Here is a 17,417-nt window from a genome sequence, read left to right on the forward strand (position 1 = left end):
TGTTAGCATTCCCTGCTTTCACACTGAGTAAAAATGTGAGACACATAACTTAATGATACATTTTTATGATTTTGAGTATTTTTGAGTATTTTTTATCATCATTCAGCAGTACACAGTTCTAAATTTAAAGTTAAAATTAAATGTAATAAATTCAAAATGTTAAAAAAAAGTCTTCAAAGTGGTGTAAATATGACACGAGCATTTCTGTCTTATCTAATAAAATTGTTTGTATGATTGTATTTGATGGATGTTTGACTTCGTCCAGGAAGATTCCTCAAGACTTTTTTAACAATACTTTTTCTTTGTCCGTATATATATATATAAAAAAAAGTCTGTGCCCTCTCTTTTGTGTATCTGAACAGTTGGCCTGTGATTCTGACAGCTCTACCTGCTGTAATGGTTGCCTCCAGGAGGTGTGAAACAAGGTCTTAACACTTTGGCTTTTCACTAAGAATGTGTGCTTCTGTCTGTGCTCACAGTTAAAAGTTACAATTGGACCATAAAGCGTTTTTCCCCAGCAGACTGTAAAGAAATGGATGGGAGGCAGCTGAGAAATGAACATGTGAGTATCTGTTTCTGTCTAATTAAATCCGCAGAACAGCCTCAAGCCTTCCTGTGCCAAGACTGCATTCAGACAAACTTGTACATCCTGTGGTCTGGCTTCTGTGGTAGCACACTGCCACCTATTGTTTAAAGTCCTCCTCTGTGCTCTGAAACCTTTGTGTGCTCCTCTGCTGATTGCTGAAGAGACAAGTCAGCTGCTAACAGATAACTGATGATAGTGACATCAGTCATGTGCCGGGATAAAACACTCTTTTAAGATCACATAGCTCTTTTGAAGGCTTCTTTATTACTATTTGTACAACACATAGGCTACCTCTAATGGCACAAATCATCTGAGCAGGAGAGTATTGTAAACCCCCGGCTCTTATGTGTTATCATTGTGAAATGTGTTTTCTTACTGTGGGATTCTGCAAAGGCCCATTTGTTGTTGTTGCTCTTGAGAACAAAGCAAAAGAAGAAGTGGCAGCTGGAGGAGCAATTTTTGTCCATCAAGGGCTATTGAGAGTTCAATTATTTATCTTGTGAAGTGTTCCAAGGATGTGGTCAGCTCATCAGGGTTATAATGCACCGAGTGAGAGGACATGTGCACGGAGCGCAGGGAGGAGGATGTTGTTATAGTCTGAAAAAAGTCAGCTAAAGCTTGTTTCCAGATACAAGAACTCCCACGCTCTGTGCAGCTGATGAGGAAGTCTTTAGAAACCCACTCTGTTCATATCTGTGCTGTGTGAGGAGGACCGAACTGTGAATGTTCAACATTTAACAAAACTTCAGCTGAATGACTTAATACCTCTTTTTTTTTTAAATGATACTTCTTTACTAAAAGTGCACAAAGTGAAACTCGAGGTCAAGCCTGCCAGCCACTCGTACACAGCAACACACAGTTTGTCCTTCGGAGAAATTCAGTGGGAGTCTTTAGTGGCATTATAGAGTCTTTACTATATAAAGTGTCAAAGTTGATGTTGTTCGCTCAGTTTTATTTATCATTGAGAGACTTGTTTTGAATGTTGCAGACATTTAATAAACACCATTTTTATTTTAAGATGCTAAACAAAAAAAAAAACAAAAAAAAAAAGGTTTGTTTGATTTTGGAAAGAACATTTCCTCATCAGATGAAACAAATTACTTTGCCAACTTTGCTGTGATGACAAAATAGAAAATGTGATTCCATATTGCATATTTATAGACGATAATTCAGCCCAGTAGACTGAGATTAATAATACCACGGTCTGATTATGTTGTTTATGTGTTTATGTTGGATTAAATATTAACACAGTGAATGTTTGATTGTTTCTGATCACACCTCTGAAGGGGGGAATCTCCACTACCAGCCACTTTTACAATCATCATAAACAAAGGGGTTTAACCAAAAGTTACAGTTCTTTCAAAAACTTGATCAGGCCAGCTGCGGCAAAGTGACTATATTTTTCAAACCTCTTGTCACTGTTATAACAGTCAGTCCAAGTCAAAGTCCTTGCGTGCCATTTTTTAAGATATGGAGATGTGTTTTCAAATGAGATTCTGGCTAAGCCTATATGGTTCATATCCATATAGTTTATGTTGCGCACCGGTTCACCTATTTGTCCTCTCACTGTGTGTCTCTCTTCACCCTCGCTCCGCCTCTCTCCCTCCCTGAGCGAAACACAAAAACAGCCTTTATAATAAAATACACAGCTGTGCGTCGTTTATTATTCAGGAAAAGGAACATTTTTTAGTTATTTCATTTATTTATGGGGCAATTTTATTTAATATTATTCCAGTTTTATTTCAACATGCAGTGTATTTTATGTCACTTTTCATGTTGTCTGACATATTGACATGCAAAAAGTGTCTGTGTGATATTTGACATTTGGCTCATGTAGATTTGACATAGAACTGACTTTGTTATTATTTTCTTAACAGAATATAGTGTAGAGATATTTATCATGTTGAAAATATTGAGATTTGTTTTTTTGGCCGCCCAGCCCTAAAGTGTAGGCATACTTGGTCAATAAAGCTGATTCTGATTTGCAGAATATTTAGTCAAATATTAGAAGAGTGGCAGGAGAAAAGCAGCATGAACATAATTTATCATCTACACTTAATGCCAAAGAACCTTCAGCCACATTCTTCTCCAGCAGAGATACATTACAACAGTTAATGGAGAGAGGTTGGCAGGAGAAAACAGGATATGCATTATGTCCATAAAGAACGTCAAAGCCAGGGATGAGATCATTCACTGTTTTTCGGTCTAACTCGCTTTAGAGCAAATATTACATCGGAACATGAAAAACGTGTCATCTGCAATAACATTTATATAAGTTATACTGTTCTAATGTAGTATGACCAGTGTTTATAGGGCTTATGTGTATGATTGTTAAAATGCTCTTCTAGGAGAGTCCTACTTTCTGAGTTCTGATTTCACATTTTATTTTACTCAAAGATAACATTTCACCAGTGTTTAAACAGAAGAAGAAAAAAAATCTGATGTTCTTTGGCTAAACCCCCCAATGCACCAGACCTTCTGCCCCCCTCCATCAAAGAACAACAAAAGCAGCTTCAGCCCACCCATCCCCTGCTGCACATGTGTCATTCACTTTCTTTTCAACATATCAGAACATAAATGGCAACTTGATACACGTCCAGATCTGATGTTACCCAAATGAATTTGGTGAAAGACAAAGTGGAAGTGAGATCTTGTGAATTTCCACAACCCTCAACAAAAAAAAAAATGGATCACTTTCAGAATTCCTACTTATGTCCATCCGTTTCTCCCAGTCAAATGGACTCTGGAGAAGTGACTGATTTTACACTGAACTCAATAATCCAGAGACTGTGCAGCTTAAGTCATGGAGCTCCACTGTGCGTATGTTAACACCATTAAATCACCTCAAATGCCTACATGATTCAATCTTTTTCACAGTGGACGACAAGTGAATTGAATTTCCCCAAAGTGGCTGTCCATTTCCTGTCTACATGTGACGAGTGGCTATTCGGTTGCCGGGGAATTCAGACCCACTCTCCCCTTCACTTAACTCTCCATATCACATTTAACACAGAAGCGGGAGGCTGCCCATTTTTCAAAAAATACAAATCAAAAAGTGTTACATGAGAACGTTGGAGAGGGATACATTCTTCTTCTTCATGTGGACGTTCCCCCTCCCCGTCTATGAAACATTTATTTATCTTTGAAAGTGTGCAAATGATCTTAAAGAATACAGTTATTCTTTTCTGGGGGGGAGGATATCTTTTCTATGCCTCCACAGTAGACTATATTCAGCCTAAATTTTTGGCATGGAAGCCAGATGAGGCCCCGGCCTTGTGCGAGCCTGTCAGTGGCACTCTATAGCACAGTGGCTCTTAGTGGCCGTGACTCCCTGACCTGCTTTCCCGCTCCACTGTGAATAGCTGCTGGCACCTCTTTCCAGCCTGTCTGCTAGATGAGGAGCAAGTTTAAAAAAGACACAGAGTGGGGATTTTTCGCATTACATATTTATCTTGGTTATGTGTTTATAGTGCTGCACAGTTCGACAATGCCCTCCAGATCAGTTACAAGAATAACTGATTTATTACAGAGTTTATTAGACGCTGAATCCATAACTTACTTTTTGTAGTAAAGGCAAACGCCCTGAGAATAAAAGAACTAAACAAACACAGAACAGCAACTCTCCCTGTAGATTTTGTTCAAACTTTGTTACATTGCTTTATTTAAGTGTAATTATTTAAAGCACTCAAATCAACCGCGAGATAAAAGATTTCCAGCGCGTTCCAGCTGTAGTGGCACTGAGACACACGAGGCACACAAGGGGGCTGCGGAGGGCTGATTTCCCTAACAGACTGTTTGCTATACCTGCTTAAATCGTGGGCATTTTAAAACCATGTTTGGAATAAACGGGCTGAAGGGAATAGAGCACCGAAGAGCTGAAGGGAAAAAAAAAATGGAGAGCTCTGCAGACTTGATTGACAGGCCTTGTCAGTAAGTCTCTTCCAGTAAGAGGCACCTGCCTCAATCCTGGTGGGACACCCACCCCCTCCCCCCGCTCCAAAGTGAAGCGCAAAGGCATTGTCTTAATTATCCCCCTCCCTTCCCCCCTAACCCCCCCCATCACATCTCAACAAGGAAGAGAGGGGAAAAAAAACACAATTAACGGTAAGCGTTTAGGGGAGAGAGATTATTTACTGGGGCCCATCCAGTGGAGACAGACGCCCAGCGGTCCTGAGAGACAAGCATGTCCATCAGCTTGGGGAAGCCGAGCAATCCAATTAAAGCAGAGATCTTTCAGGCGGTCAGTGCTAACCGGTGGTGTTCTTCATCTGACAATGACATGGCTTTCATAATGTTTTATTGGCTTCAATTGATCTTTCTTTTTTAAGGGCAAAACACTTGATTTTGGGTGCAAAACATGCAGGATTTCATTTGTCTGTAGCCAGAGAAGACGAAAGCCGAAAGCCTTAAATGTGTAAATCATGGTTTGTGAGATCAAGAAGAATAGTTGTGAGTTTAATTATTACATGCATGACTCCTTAACCGACTTGTTGCACTATCACAAGTTGTTCTACATGGTTGTCTGTCCATTACAGGAGGAACGAGTAAGACCACAAACAGCATGCAAGGATTTGAAAGTAGTAAGATTCCAGCACTCTCTATAGTTTGCAGACTTCACTTCAGACCCTCCAGGCTGAGGCTAAAAAAGATTGGTGCGATTCAAAGAGCAGGACTTTACTTTGAGTGAGGCGAACCAAATGAGAGTCTGGGCCCCGGGGTCTGCGGGTCAGCTAGCAGGTGGGGGAATGAGATGAAGCAAAGCGGAGGGGTGAAAAAAACAGGGTGGCAGAGTGGGGACGTCACATCTGGGCCGAATTGGGAAAGTAATACGGCGGGGCCGAGAGAAGTGTTTGAGGATCTGGAAGGCAGATCTCCTTTCGTAAGAAACAGCAGGTTAGTGTGTCAGCGGGGAGTCCAGATGAGAGTGATTAGAGGTGGCCTTTGAGGAGCAGGTGCCTCCTCTACCTCTGCCGCTAAGCCCTGAGTGGACCGTCATTAATCAAACATTGTCATAAGGCATTTAAGCAGAGGGTACTTTATGAGCATGTCAAATTCCACCTTGTATGTGGTTTGTTTCAAACAGATGAGTGTTCTGCATGTGGACTATTACGGGGCGGCATTGCATGGCCTTGAAGTTGAAGCTGTGATGGAAGAAAGAAGTAAAAAAGCGGCCTCTTTGTAATTGTTAGTGCATTACCTCACTTAACATTACATCATGGTAGAATTTGTAGAAACACTATTTGACAATCTAAAATCATGTGGCCGGCAGATTTAACAGAGCCTGACCAGTTGTTCCCAGCTATTAAAACAGAGACACGTCCACTGACAAAATCCCGTAAGAAGCCAAGAGTAACAACAGTGTGTGCTAATAATCTCATAATTTCCCCCATGGCTGTATCATCCTCACTGTCTCTCTCCGCTCCCCGGGTCCCGCCATGCTCTGCATAGCAAGGACGGACACGTTTGAGCATCGATTCAGCGCTACATTAAGTAATCTAGTAATCATTTACACCAACTGTTTTTTTTTGGGGGGGGGAGGGAAACAGAAGCATATTAAACAGGCATTAATGTCACTACGAGGAGACCCGAGCGCTCTGGCTTGCGATGTGGGAGCTGTCTCACTTGGACGGCCCACGTTAAGGGTTTCTGCTCTCAGTTACCTCCTCGAGCTGTACAATGAAGTGGAAGATCTCCTTTTTCACGCCACCATTTCCACCCCATTTCTTTGCATTGCATTGTTATCCCCACCTCCAAAACAAAACAAAAAAAACACAAAAACAATCCAGTCAGTCATGAAGCTCTTCCCTTAAAGAGAGCGGAGCATGCATCTGCTCGCAGGCGAGTGGGCAGAGCAGCTGTGGACACAGACCACTGCATGAGAACCACAGTGTAGGTGTTTGTCAACATAAAAGACAGACGCAGAGACTCTTTTGAAAAATACATTTAGATCTGCATTGAAGCACTGCTTTGGTATTCACACCGCCACATGATTGCATGCATTTCCTCACATTCAGGTCCACTTGAGCATCGTGATACTGATACATGTAGTAATGTAGGGGGCTAGATCATGAAGCCTTTATAGTTTGACAAGTTCTCCTTAAAACATTTTTTTGTTCTTTCAAAACAGGATGTTAAAACACACCTTGTCTGTATTGTGCCTGAAACCTGGAGAGCTTTAATAAGAACTGTATGGTCTGTAGCTGTGAGCTATCCTAAACCTTAAACCTTGGACAAAGACAGGGAGATGGAGAGGAAATCTGAGCCGAAGGCGGTCTAGCTTGAACGGATTTATAGACTTGCCTCAAGTGCATGGTGCAGATGTTTTGGTTGCAGAAGATTGAAAATGTTTTTTTTCTCATCTTGCAATGGTGTTCATAAAAAAAAAAACATTACGGTGGATGTTTGAGAAATGTATTTAAAAAAAACAAGATTTAAGATTGATTTTTTAAAATACTGAACATTGAAATTTCATATGCTTAAAAATGATAATTTACAAACAAAAAGAAGATAATCAAGCAAAAAAAGTATGAATGGACTAAATAACCTTCATACTTTTTGGATACCTTGCAAAAAAATACAGAAGCTGTTTACAGTGTTTTACAAAAACTAATATTTAATATGGTAACATGTGGAAACACGTAACTTTAAAAACTATATTTCTTCCGCTTCCAAACTCGGGCCTGACTGAAGTGCATTATCCTCCTCTGGCGTAGGTTTTACGAAGGAGGTGTGGGTGGCTGGGAATCAGTAATGATTTACAAATAATAAGTAGAGGAATGAAGAAATCAATAAATCAGTAGATCTCTGGATATTTGTGAGGCAACCTTATTTCTTTATTTATCCGCCTGTTTTATTTGTTTTCAGCTCTCCAAGGCAGGAGCAGGAATCCCAAATTATCCAGGGGGTTAGGGGGCGCAGTGCCCCTGAGCCCCGAGCCCCATAGCGGAGGTAACGTATTCAATGGCCTGGGGCGAGTGGAGGAGAGAAGCGGCCCTGCTGCATACTGATGGCAGGGAGAGGAGCCAGTAATTGGAGCTGCAGAGGAGAGGGGAGAGGAGGGCAAGCACTGGGAGATGATGGCTTTGTTTTCTCTCTCTCTCTCTCTCTTCCTGTCTGTGCCGCTCAAACTCCTCCCCCCCCCCCTCCCAGACCTCTCTCTCTCTCTCTCTCTCTCTCCCTCACACTTTCTGAGTAGAGATATGGAGAAATTGAATAGAGATACTTGCTAATTGGTCTCTTGCTGCTTGCTTAAAGGACCATAGACATTCTTTTTCATTTGTCTATTGAAACTAATAAACTACGTCTGTGTGAGTGTGTGTGTGTGTCTCTTAGTGTGAGAGTGTAAATCAAGGATTACATGACACACTGTGTACTTCTAATGGAGAGAGGAGGAAGGTGTGACGGACTGCTGTTACATTGCGTTGTTGTTCTTAAGACTGAAAGAGAAGCTCAATAAAATGAGCATGTTCTTTAAAAAAAAAGATTGGAGTGTATTTAAAACAATATCAAAGGCTGACTGGATCATTTGCTGCTTTATTTCTCCCACTTTGTGTAAAACATATGCTTTCCGTCTATGAAAGCCAATTTAAACCCAGCGCCGGCTGATATGATGTAAATTGGTAAATACCATTTTAATCAGAGCACATCGCCGCTAATTAAGAAAATTACTCTGACAATTGGTTTGAAGCCGGTGTAAGAGCTCAAGCCAACATTGCAATCAGGCTTGTTCCTTTTGGTGCTGCTCCCTCATGTGAGTGTGGAATGCTGGGAATGCGGTTACATACATTACAGAGCATCACCATTAAAATCAGACAGGAGGAAAAAAAAAAAAGTGACATTAAAGTGAATCTGTAGCTTAAATAGCTTCCAACACTGCCTCATTATACCCGCGATGTCCTCGGTTGACACAGTTAAACGGTTTTGAAATAAGCTGGCAAATGGCCCCGAAAGAAGGGAAGGAGGTTGTTGTGGCACGTTGAAGTCATCGCTGTTGGCCGGTCTGCCCTGCACAGGTTGAAGCCCGCAGGTCACCAGAAGGACAGAAGCACGAGGGGGCTTTCATTTCCTGTCAAAGAGGAGCAGAGAGACGCTTTCCGAGGCATCAGTCGCAGGCTAATTGGGCCCCTGTGGGTGACACTGCAGCATCATAAATAAAACAAACACAGTTGTGGTGTTTCTGCCACTGGACTCTTTTAAACCTTCATCACAGAGCGAGCGGTTCCGATGAAACACTCGGCCTAATTACTCTGGTACGGGGGCTGTTATCTTTTCTGCCTCGCTGTAATTGATCCTCTTTTTTTTTTTTTTTTTTTTTTTTCCTGCATGCATTTATGTTTTTAATCAGAAATGAGAGAGCGCGGCGCCTGAGAGCTGAAAGACCTTGTAGGAGCTGATAATTAGCGGCTTTGGTTAATGGGCCTAACTGTACTCAGTCGCTACGTGACTCCGGTGTCACGACGTGGCAGAGCTTGGGAGAAGACGGTGCTACAGGGGTGACGCACGTGATTAGTCTCCACACTTCACCACAGCCCTCTTCACACCTCAGCCTCAGCACACAAGACTCCGGTGGAAAAATTGCACACCCATAAACTGCTCTCACTAATCAGATCGACTACAAGTGTGTCAACCTCTGACTGATCAGTGACCAGCCGCTAAGCTATAATCTTTGTTTCCAGTTCTCTTGCAAGGGACAACATTTTAAACCACAAGAGTACGAGGAGTTACACTTAGAAGTGTGACAGATAAAGGTAGCGTGGAGAGACTGTAATATATGTGCTGCATTTGTATGTTTGTGTAGCAGCATGTATGCTAATCTGGATAAATATACAACTTGCCCTCGGCCGTGAATTATAAATTGGGCTAATAATAATACTCACAGTCTCTTGCTTCTTTTAAATTCACATTCGATCAAAATACATCAGCCCCCAGATTGTCATGTCGTTGCATTCTTCATTCTGCGGAGACTTCACTTTGTTATGCAGCCAGTGGCTCCTTCCTTGGGACCGTATATCCATATTCATTCAGAACCTATAGAATGTGTCAAACAGAGGTGTCCTAATTGTGTCCTTGATGAAAGGCTATTAATATTGAACACTTTCCCATTCACCCGTGTGCACGCACGGAGAAATGTGTTTTCCCTTTTCTTTCAGTGAGACAAAAAGCAGACCTGTTCATATCTCTAATGATACCTGATTCCCCAGGGGTTAGCGGGCGGCGAGACTAGCTGTGGCTTTAGCAGATTCATCAAACAAAATATGCCGCTCTTTCCTCAGGAGGCTGAGAGTCACATTGCGTTATATCACTGTTAATTAGAATGAAATATGCGGTTCAATTATTCTTTGTATTGTTTCCCCGACGCGTGCGCTTGTGCTAACTATAGGGCACTGATGTAACGCCAAATGTTGGAAAGCTTAACACTTTATTCCCCCTCTTTTTCTTTCAAAGCCTCCGAACAGTTTGTCTCCATTTTTTTCTGAGTTAACAAAGGAAGCCCATAACTATTCTGTTTAGCAGCCCCCTTAACAAAGCATTTAACAGTTTGAAGGTTCTTGCTCTTCTCATAAGCAGTTCTGTCATGATTGTGGCAGTGTAGCTGGCCTGATTGGCTGGGTGGCCGCATGTCTGCTCCCATGTGACATTGTTTTTTGAGGCAGGCGGGAGCTGTCCTGTTGCCGATGTCAGTGCCCGACAACCTCTGATCCTGCAACAGCAACTGTCAGACCTGCACCTGTAACACTGAGACCTTGTGTTCCCCCCGTCCACAGAGCAGGGCCACGCTCAGACATGCTTTGCATCTTGCCAGCGCTCATTGGCCCAAGCAATGCTCCAGAGACTGAGCATGATCCCAGCTGTTGTCTTCATTTTAATGCACTCTGAATAATATTAAAGCAGAATCAGTTGAATTTATTAATAGAGCTCGCCCCTTAGAGAGATGCTTTTAAAGGCCAATGATTTCATTTCAGCTCTTAAAGGCCATCTTCTATTCTTGATGCTATAAAGAATTACGGCTTTTGCCATGTCTTAACACTGCTGTGTACTCTGGGCCACAAAATGAATTATTAGTAAACTGGAAGTACTGAAAACAGCCGCTATTAACGACCGTTTTTTCTCTGTGTTGCTACCCCAGATATATTCCCACCCGCACTCCCAGAGACGACATCAATCCTGGTTATCTTGATGTACATCTTCTATCATAGGGAGAGAATAAAGCAGAGCGCAGTCTGGTTGAGTTATAATCAGGAAGAAAAGGAATAGCAGGAGTTTAAATAAAAGCTCTCTATGAATCCTCATTTGAACGTATGGACAAAATCATTAGGGAACCGTTTCAAACTGCTTCTTTCAGGTTGTTTCAACTGTGTTGTTTCTCTCAAATTCTGATCTAACTGGTGTCAACTTTCTCTCTGGAGGCAGACCATAACCTCTGCACCTTTAATTTAGGCCATTTGGGACTCTGAGTGCAGTCCCTGATCTTTGTGACCCGCTTCTCAGGTGGTACACGCAGACCAAATAACACATGCAGACGAGCTCTAACACATGTAAGTCAACCACGAGTCGTGCTATTCTTACTTTGTCCTACTGTGCGCAGTGTGTCTCTCAGAGAGGAGGTCAGAGAACCTTAACGGCATTGCACATGTAACAGTTACTAAGGAGGTGCAGAGAGAAGTGGCTTATTCAAATGAGGATTTCTTTTTTTTTTTTTTTGCTATGCATCTTTTTTTTTGTTAAAGCAGCACAGAACTGTGACAGAGAGAAAGGTTGCAGTGTTCTCTCTCCTCACTCTCTGGTAGTTTGACGCCCGCTCCGGGGCTGAACATCAGAGGAGCGGCTGCTGAAAAAACAGGTTGTATGGGTCCTTGCACACAGCCTGCCTGTGGTGCTGCCTGAAGGACTGCCATGGAAACAAGGAGTGTGACAGGCTCAGGGGGGATCCGCCACAGCTGCAGGCACTTCCTTTTTGACAGCCTGATGAAGACATCACTGCCACACCATGCACAACAACAACAACTACTGGAGGAAAAAAAATGTGATCAGACAATGTTAACTGCTGTGTGGCTCAAATGTTCATTAGCAGGCTTGTAAAACATCCAGGGATTTTCCCCACTGCACACTGGGACCATATTGCACAGTGACTTCCTCTGCAGAGATTCTTTTTTTTTTTGCCTTCCCAAGAGAAAAAACAACATAAATAATTTCTTAAATCTGATTAAGCCTCTTTGAAAAGGGGCTTCTACGTGTTTGTGTTTATCCACTATTTAAGTGTGTTTAAATAGGTGGCATGATTGTGCACTGGTGCGTGCAGTGCTGAATCGACAATCAGTGTAACCCTGTCAGGCTGAATGATACAGGGAACATCCAAGTCCACAACCTCAGCGCCACACAATCAAAGATTTGACAGCTCGGAGGCAGGGAACCGTATTCCTGCACGACCAATCATAATGTCACCTGTAGCATTTGCCTCAGTAGTATAGTATATGCCCATGAAGCAACTCATTTAACTGTTTGTGTTGAATTGGAGTTTCTGGGCTCATTAATGATCACCAGTTTGAATGTCCAGATGCAGCCGTTTGTTTGCTTAATATCGACTAAAAGTACCCTGAAAGTTTTGCTTAATTGGTTCCACCCCTTGGGGACAATTCATCTGGTCTTGCCAGGGATCCGCTTGTACCCTGCTCCCCTCATGCCCCAGCTCTGCGTTCCCTCCCATGCACAGCCAAGCCCCCCACTCCCAGCCCCGATGGAGCCAAGAATGTAGGAGGGTCTCAGCCAGTGTGTGGGATTTAGCTCGTCAGAAGCTCAGGGTCACCTCCACACCCTCTCACTTTGAAATGGACCCCTGGTGGCAGCTCCTGGGAGAGCCCAGTGATGTCTCTATCAGCCTGTCAAAAGAGATAGCCCGGGGCTCCACCAGGTCCCCCTGAGCCAATCAAACTCTTCGCAAAGCACAGATGGATGCTCTTTCACCAGCGTGCTGCTGCTGAGGAGGGGGGGGGGGGGGGCACCCGACCGCGATGCTCAGTCCCCCAATCAGTTAGAACAAACTCCCATCGGTGGGGTCTAAGCCTCAGTTCAGCCCAACTTCAGATCAGTTCTATGTGAGTTTTAAAAGAGAGGACATGCCAATTGTCTGCTATCAGAAAGACACAAAGCAGGAAACTTTGCTTTACATGCAGATGTGTATGAGCACAAATGCCTCATACATTGAAAAAGTGCAGTATAAATATCTGATATTTTAAAGTGAATTTCTTTCTTTTTTTCTGAATGTTCATTTCAGTTAAAAAAAATACATCAAAAAATGACCAAAGCTGTTTTGCAATTTTCTGTCTGTGTATAAACTTGATACGTCAGAGACTATAGATAAAGGATTTACTACATCTCTCTCCTTGGAAAAAAAATATTGTGGGGAGACTGATGGAAAAAGCAGAGTATGTGTATGTTGCCATTAGATAGGCCAGGTGTTTTTAGAGGAAATGTAGAGCACTAAGTGCTGAGGATGGAGGGAGTACTCTCTGTGAGATGAGCTCTTTCTCTCTCATCTGGACCCTGTTATTGTGAGAAAGCAACAAAGCACTGCATTAGGAAGCACAGTGGAGACACACAGCTTTGATGTGAGCTCGGTAACCAAGGCGCAGCGGTGGCCGGTGTGTGAGCTCTGTTCCAATAGCTGTGTTGTGTAATCAGATGTGTTTACTGTGTATTCAAGTAAAGAAGTGGTGTAATTCATCCTCACTAGTGAACACTTATGTGGGGGGAAAAGAAAAAACAATTGATAAAAATGATCAAGACTCTTTATTTGGGATTTTAGAGGTCTCAATTTGATGCTGAAGATTTGATACTTTGCAAAAAGGAAACTCAAATTAATCAGTCTGAAATACAAAAACTTAAAAAAAGTCAGCATGAGATTAATACAATAAATATATAGAGGCTGACAGAATTATATACATTAAATCAATAAGAATAGTAACATACAGTAGTCTGATGCAATATTATAAGGGTGTAGAAAAACATTATTTTGATTATTATTCACAAGTCTTAAGGAATATATGTAACATAATGACCTTAAATTTGATTAACACGTGGATAATGTTGCCACAGCCTGTTTAACATAAACTTTTCTCCAAACCTAACCTTTAGGCAAATTTCTCAGTTTCATCGAGTTAAAAACAAAACTTAAGAGAGGATGTCTACGGTAAGCTTCTCATTCTTTTTCTAAACTATATCCAAAGATGAAGGCTGAGCCTTTCTTTTCTTTACCTCCAGGCTTGTGATTGACAGCGCCATGTGCTGCCCCCCTAGCTGCTGCAGTTCACAGCCTCTGTCAGGGGGGTGGCAAACACACAAGCCAGAGAGCGGCTGGCTGGCCCTCAGCAGCAGGGGGCAGAGTTAGGGTGGTACTTTGGGGTGCGTGGGGTCACAGCTCTGCTGGCACTGGAGCACTGTTGTCAGGTGGACAGCATCGTACCATACTCAAAGGGAGAGCAGCCCTCCATCCTGCATGTCTGTGCAGCTTACTTTTTCTTTCGCGGCTGGCTGGTGGGCGCCCTCAGCGCGCTGTACTGCACCTGTAAAAACAAACAGGAGTTTGGTCAGAGGCAGGTAATCCGAGCTCAGTGGAGCGCACGGTAATGGCTCCCCTGAGGAGAGCTGGTGCAGGGGAAAGCGAGGCGGGCTCGCCTGTAATGAATCATTTTTTAAACACAGGAGCAGAGGGGATTAATCACAGAGAGGAAGGATTTGAAGAGTCAAGGGTGCCGTACCAGTGTACGCCCCCCTCATTCTGCACCACAGTCACAATATTAGAAACAGACATCAACTGTTGAGATGACCTGCCAGGCCAGTGAGGGAGTAGCAAACTGCATAATCACAAAGTGTGAGCTACGTCCCCTAAAGAAAACTTTGATAAAGCTGAGAATAGTAGCAACTTATTGTTTATGCTGCCAGCATCGGTAAATGTGTAACTTTTCTCAAGCTTTACAGATCGACCCTTGATGGGACTTTGATTTCTTCAGGGGAAAAAAAAAGGCCTAAAAAAATCACATTTCAACCTAAAACTTTTACATTTTTCAGTTTTTTTACAAATGAAGAATAGTGCAAGATATATTTCCTCTTTCCAGAAATTCCTTGATGTTCAAATATATTTGCTAGATTGATTAATGTTATTGAATCATAATTTTCTTAACATTCAAGAAATTAGATTCAGTTTTCCATATTTCCTTTATTTTTTTTAAACTACAACCAACATCCAAAGAGGGCTGATCATAGGGTAAAGTGAAAAAGAGAAGAGCTGGAATCTGCAAAGTTGCTTTTGAAGCCTGCTTGCTGAGCTCAAACAATACGGTGAATCTGTTGAATAAAGGTAAAAACTCTATGCTAATTAGCTGGTGTCCATTATTAGAATGGGAGATGGAATGTGGGAACAAAGTGACTGCCTCCTGCATCAGAACATGAAACTGTCCTCAGAACTGACAGATGCTTCTTATTTCAGGACAGACACAGCGTTGTCAGAAGTCCCCGTTTGAGGCAGACTTTGTAGATGTGCGCAGGCACTAATTGCCAAGTCACATTTGCAAGAAAGACAGGAGTCAATTTTCAGCCTTTGTGGTGTTTTTGTGTCCATACCTATCTGAGGTTTGAAGTTCTAAGTCAACAAAAACAAAATATGTGGTCTATTGTTTTGGGTCTCCTGTGTATATGATGTTAAGGTTATTTTTCACAGTAAGTAATGAAACACACTTATGATGAATCTTAAGGGTGTTTTGTTTTTTATGATTGGCGCTATTTTCAAGATGTACTTTTTCTTTTAAACCAGGCTAAAAAGTATTGTCTCCATGAGATTTGAAAGTGAGTCGCTTTCAAAGCTCAAACATTGTATCCCAACGGGGGAAGAAGACATACAAAGGATTCTGAATCAAAATGTATTCACCACCTTGTTTTGCCAACTCAGTCAGCCAAATCTCAAACAACACAGGCTCCCTCCAACATCACAGACAAGTCAGGAATGGCTTGCTGCAGGAGGACATCAAGGGTGCAGCAGAGAAACAGACTGGGGTGAGAGTGTCTTTCCAGATCCAGACTGTCAGGATTTCTCACTGAATTCCGTCTGGCGAGTTACCTGCGAGATGAAGGCACTGTGTGGCACTTCATTTCCTGGCCTAGCAAAAAATCTCAGTCAGAGAACGGCGAGCACCCAGCACCCGCTTTACAGCACCCTGACAGCTCTCCTCAGCTCTGTGATGTAAATGCAAATGACATATCAGCCATGGCTAATATGTAATCACATATGGCACCCAGCAACACGACTGGGACTCACGACTACATTAATTGACTCCACCACCCTGAAGTGACTGAGGCCACGTCAGAGTTTCTGTGCTGACACAACAGCCGGAGACGTCAGGGGGGCCCATGCCTGCCCTCGGCCAATCACCAACCTTCATGTCACAGTGCTTCAATCAGACAGACAAAATTGCTAATAACGGAGCAGGCTGCAGCAATACGGCTGAGGACAGGTTTGAGCATCTCCTTATTCAGACACTACGGCGACTACAAGGAGCTACACCGAGGAATAATTGGGCCAGGGCTGCTTTAGAGGCGAGAGTCCATTAATAATCAAACAAAGCCAGAGGATATATTTCTGCAACACTTGGGAATTCTGGTACAGCAAATAATGCAGACATCTTTAGGGAATTCCATCCCTATCTGTATGTAAAATTGGACCCTTACCTTTTGAACATCACAAGGCACCCTCTGGAGGAAATTCAGTATTTCATTATTGTCAATAGTATATGGGTTGCGCAGCTTCTTGGTAAATTTGTTAATGCCTGTGAAAACAAGTACACATTAATAAGTAAGTGTGTCATACCAAGCTGCATTACCTGTGCTGCTCTGCAGAGTAAAAGAGAATCATTCTAAAAAGAGTTATGTAACCCCATCTATGTACTGGATAGACTTCCAACCAGTGTATCAGTTACTGCCAGTGGTGCAGCGGATCATAGTTGATCTGTGATCTGTTTGGTTCACCCCCCCACTGTTCAGGCTGTTTGCGATCAACAGATCAATGAAAAACGTATCATCCTGGTGTAAAGTAAATGTACTGCAAATAATGCCTTGGAGATCTGCAGTAGAAATATGAAGACCATTTTGACTTTTATTTTAGTGCTGGGTCTGGTCAATATCCTCACAATTAAATTAAATGTAATTTCTTTAGGTCAAGACTTGATTCCATCTCGATTTGATAAAGTGAAGAAAATTGAGGATGTGCTACATTAAGATGCATTTTGATTCGTTGCACTGTTTAAACTCACAGTCACAGAAAAGTTATACATTTTTTTGGCCAACCAACGATCTGATCTGAAACAAATCCATAATCCAATCAGAAATGTGAGATTTGTGATCTGTTGCACCCCTTATAACTGTATAATGCTGAAATCATGTCCAATATGACAAGAGACAAATCAGTTACGCAGATGATAACGATAACTTTTCCTAGAAAAACAGGTTTCATGTCATGAAAACTTCTTCTTTTTTTCATGCAATCATTTCTAGCCCATCTATATTTACTTTGCACATGGCTTCATACCACAGAGAAAACACTATCTCTGAGGTCTTGTAATAGGGACCATTATATTCACAGTTTGCTCCTGCCTGTACCTCAACATGCAGACAAAGAACCTAAGGACTTAAATATGTGCAAGCAACTTGAAAGGCTTGCCTTGAAACCACAGAGATGGGGGTTAACTGGGGAGGCAGAGGAGTGTCTCAGACTGTGTGTTTTTTGTTTGATATGATGGTTTTTTTTGGTATTGATTGTGTTGAAGGCAGTGTGGAAGTACAGTGG

General features: G+C 42.3%; 1 protein-coding gene across 2 annotated transcripts in view; it reads right to left on the reverse strand.

Annotated features, from left to right (window-relative positions):
• Positions 1–13,353: 13,353 nt before the first annotated feature.
• mctp2a (multiple C2 domains, transmembrane 2a) overlaps positions 13,354–17,417 on the reverse strand; it is a 33,934-nt gene continuing 29,870 nt past the window's right edge. For both annotated transcript variants that reach the window (XM_061035237.1, XM_061035238.1), the window contains exons 21-22: positions 16,304–16,401; positions 13,354–14,145 (exon numbers count right to left, since the gene is read on the reverse strand). In XM_061035237.1, the coding sequence (XP_060891220.1) occupies positions 14,092–14,145; positions 16,304–16,401 (152 nt within the window). In that variant the 3' untranslated portion in view covers positions 13,354–14,091. The remainder of the gene's footprint in view (positions 14,146–16,303; positions 16,402–17,417) is intronic.

Source organism: Labrus mixtus, chromosome 4 (assembly GCF_963584025.1).
Source record: "Labrus mixtus chromosome 4, fLabMix1.1, whole genome shotgun sequence".
Taxonomy (NCBI): domain Eukaryota; kingdom Metazoa; phylum Chordata; class Actinopteri; order Labriformes; family Labridae; genus Labrus; species Labrus mixtus.